At 39.8% G+C, this 2,265-nt stretch overlaps 1 protein-coding gene across 1 annotated transcript; it reads left to right on the forward strand.

Annotated features, from left to right (window-relative positions):
• The first annotated feature begins 191 nt into the window (after window positions 1-191).
• On the forward strand, window positions 192-1,767 carry rgs5b (regulator of G protein signaling 5b). Its single transcript, XM_005741885.1, has 5 exons — window positions 192-286; window positions 409-495; window positions 601-662; window positions 759-922; window positions 1,034-1,767. Exons 1-5 carry the CDS (start codon window positions 243-245, stop codon window positions 1,208-1,210), a joined length of 534 nt encoding a protein of 177 aa, XP_005741942.1. The 5' UTR covers window positions 192-242; the 3' UTR covers window positions 1,211-1,767.
• The last annotated feature ends 498 nt before the right edge of the window (window positions 1,768-2,265 follow it).

Below are 2,265 nucleotides of genomic sequence, written 5' to 3' on the forward strand. Positions count from 1 at the left end.
GAGTGTTGGGCAGTAATTCAGTCACAAACGTTGCTCATTTCTGAGGAAGTAAAGCCAGGAGGAAAAATCTGAGTGGAGGAGTCTCCTCATCTACCCACATCTCATTTCATTGGCTAAGAGGCATGATGTCACAGAGTGGAAAAACCTATAAGAAGTCACACTCCCACACAGACAGCAGACAAGCTGAGAGCTCATTCACTTAGAACAAGGAAGACGGCTCTGTGAACCACATACGACTCATCATGTGCAGAGGACGCGACTCGCTGCCTATCACTTGCCTCGAAAGGTGAGATATGTGAGGATGTTATATCAGATTTTTCTTTTTTAAACAAGAGATTATGATGTTGTCATCTGTAGAAAATACAGGACGGATTAATCTCACTGTAACTTTTCCTCCTTTTTTAACAGGGCAAAAGAGCTGAAAGCTCTGTTTGGGAGTTTGCTACAGAAGTCAGACAGCATCACTGGGCACTCAAAGAAAAGCGACAAACTGAGGTAAGACATTCATTCAGCATCTCTTTTTTGGCACTTCAGTTGAGTTCATGTGAATCCTGGATACTGTAGGAACATTTCCTAACTACTTTGTCTCTGCTTCTGCAGGTTTAATGTTGAGGAGCCTCTTAAATGGAAGGAATCATTTGACAATCTGTTGACCAGCCCAAGTAAGTCCACCAGATCACTCACAGAAGTAAATGTAAATAAGTTTTGAGCTTTCTATGAGATGTTAACTCTTTCTCTTCCCTTTCTCCTTTCTCCAGATGGGCTGTGTCTTTTCAGAGCATTCCTGGTGACAGAGTTCAGTGAGGAAAATGTTGCCTTTTACTTGGCATGTGAAGACTACAAAACAACTAAGCCTTCAAAACTAGCTAGCAAGGCAAAGAAAATCTATGATGAGTTCATAGGCTCCGACGCACCCCGTGAGGTAAATATCTGATAAGCAGAACTAGACACACTCTATCAAACTGCTGGTTTCTCTTATCTTGTTGTTAACTATTGATAATCAATTGACTGTTTTCCCTTGTCCCGTCTACAGGTAAATCTCGACCATGAAACCAAAGCGATCACCAAAGAGAACATGGAGCAGCCCAGCCAGTCCTGTTTCAATGTGGCCCAATCCAAAATCTACACCCTGATGGAGAAAGACTGCTACCCTCGCTTCCTCAAATCCTCAACATACCTGGAGCTCACCAGGAAAACCAAGACGGGCTAAAAGACTGGAAGATAAAAAATGATAAAACACTGCCCTACAATGCGATGACTCTTCAAAAGGACATAAGCTGACAGACACGCAGTGGAAACTGTCAAGTTTTGGACGGAATAAATACCTCAGTCCAAGGAGTTTTCGTGCCCGGTTGTGGAATAACTTTAGAGACCGGAGACGTCCAGAGATTCCACATCGGAGTGAGAGGCGGAAGTTGCGAGGCTGTGAGGATGAACTGACCTGCAGGCAATGTCTGCCTCTTAAGGGCAAACGTGTACTGTGCATAAAAGACTGGATGAAAGACAGCATGAAGGCAATACTAAAAAAATTCTGATATGAGTTGCACAACAAAAGTACCACTAGGAGAGATACTGCTGTGTAGCATTAATGCTTATTTATTCTTTATTTATTGAAAATAAATGTTTACAAAGATAAAGTTTGCTGATTATTGAAAACTGTATGTTTTGTATTTATTTGCCTATTTTATTTTTTACATTGTATTTTTTTGAAGTATCTGGAGTATTGTATGGAAAAGTAAATGCATTGAATAAAAAAATCATGAGAGAAAGGAACTTGTTCTAGAGGAAATTCATTTGTAGAGATGGTGGAGTTTGTTAGTCACAGTAGGAAAAAGAGAGTAGAAGGCTAGTTCGTGCTTACTGTAAATCTTAATGACTTACAGTGGCCTTGTTCCACTTCACAGATAGGTAGCAAGATGACCCCTCATTTTCTCTGAGGTAACAGTTAATAGATGATATGTAAAAAGCGTATGTTTGTGTAAAACCAGAATCAGAATCAGAATACTTTATTGATCCCTGGGGGAAATTATTTTTTGTTACAGTGCTCCATTATAAACCAACATTAAGACAAGACAGACAATACACTAACTAAGAATAGTACAATATATACATATATATACATACATACATAAGTCACTCATAAATAAATAGCTGAAAAAGAAACATGTGTAGTTATAGTAGCAAACAGTGTGTTAAGTGGATGCGTTGTACAGGGAGATGGCCACAGGCAGGAAAGATTTCCTGTGTCGTTCAGTGGTGCTTTTT

The sequence above is a fragment of the Pundamilia nyererei genome, unplaced genomic scaffold (genome assembly GCF_000239375.1).
Source record: "Pundamilia nyererei isolate P.nyererei 1_Seehausen unplaced genomic scaffold, PunNye1.0 scaffold00115, whole genome shotgun sequence".
Taxonomy (NCBI): domain Eukaryota; kingdom Metazoa; phylum Chordata; class Actinopteri; order Cichliformes; family Cichlidae; genus Pundamilia; species Pundamilia nyererei.

Bases quoted from the DNA above. Each gene is read 5' to 3' on its own strand.
- rgs5b (XM_005741885.1), top strand. From the start codon at position 243: ATGTGCAGAGGACGCGACTCGCTGCCTATCACTTGCCTCGAAAG. The intron at 287-408 runs GTGAGATATGTG...CTTTTTTAACAG, and splicing joins CCTATCACTTGCCTCGAAAG to GGCAAAAGAGCTGAAAGCTC. The intron at 663-758 runs GTAAGTCCACCA...TCCTTTCTCCAG, and splicing joins CAATCTGTTGACCAGCCCAA to ATGGGCTGTGTCTTTTCAGA.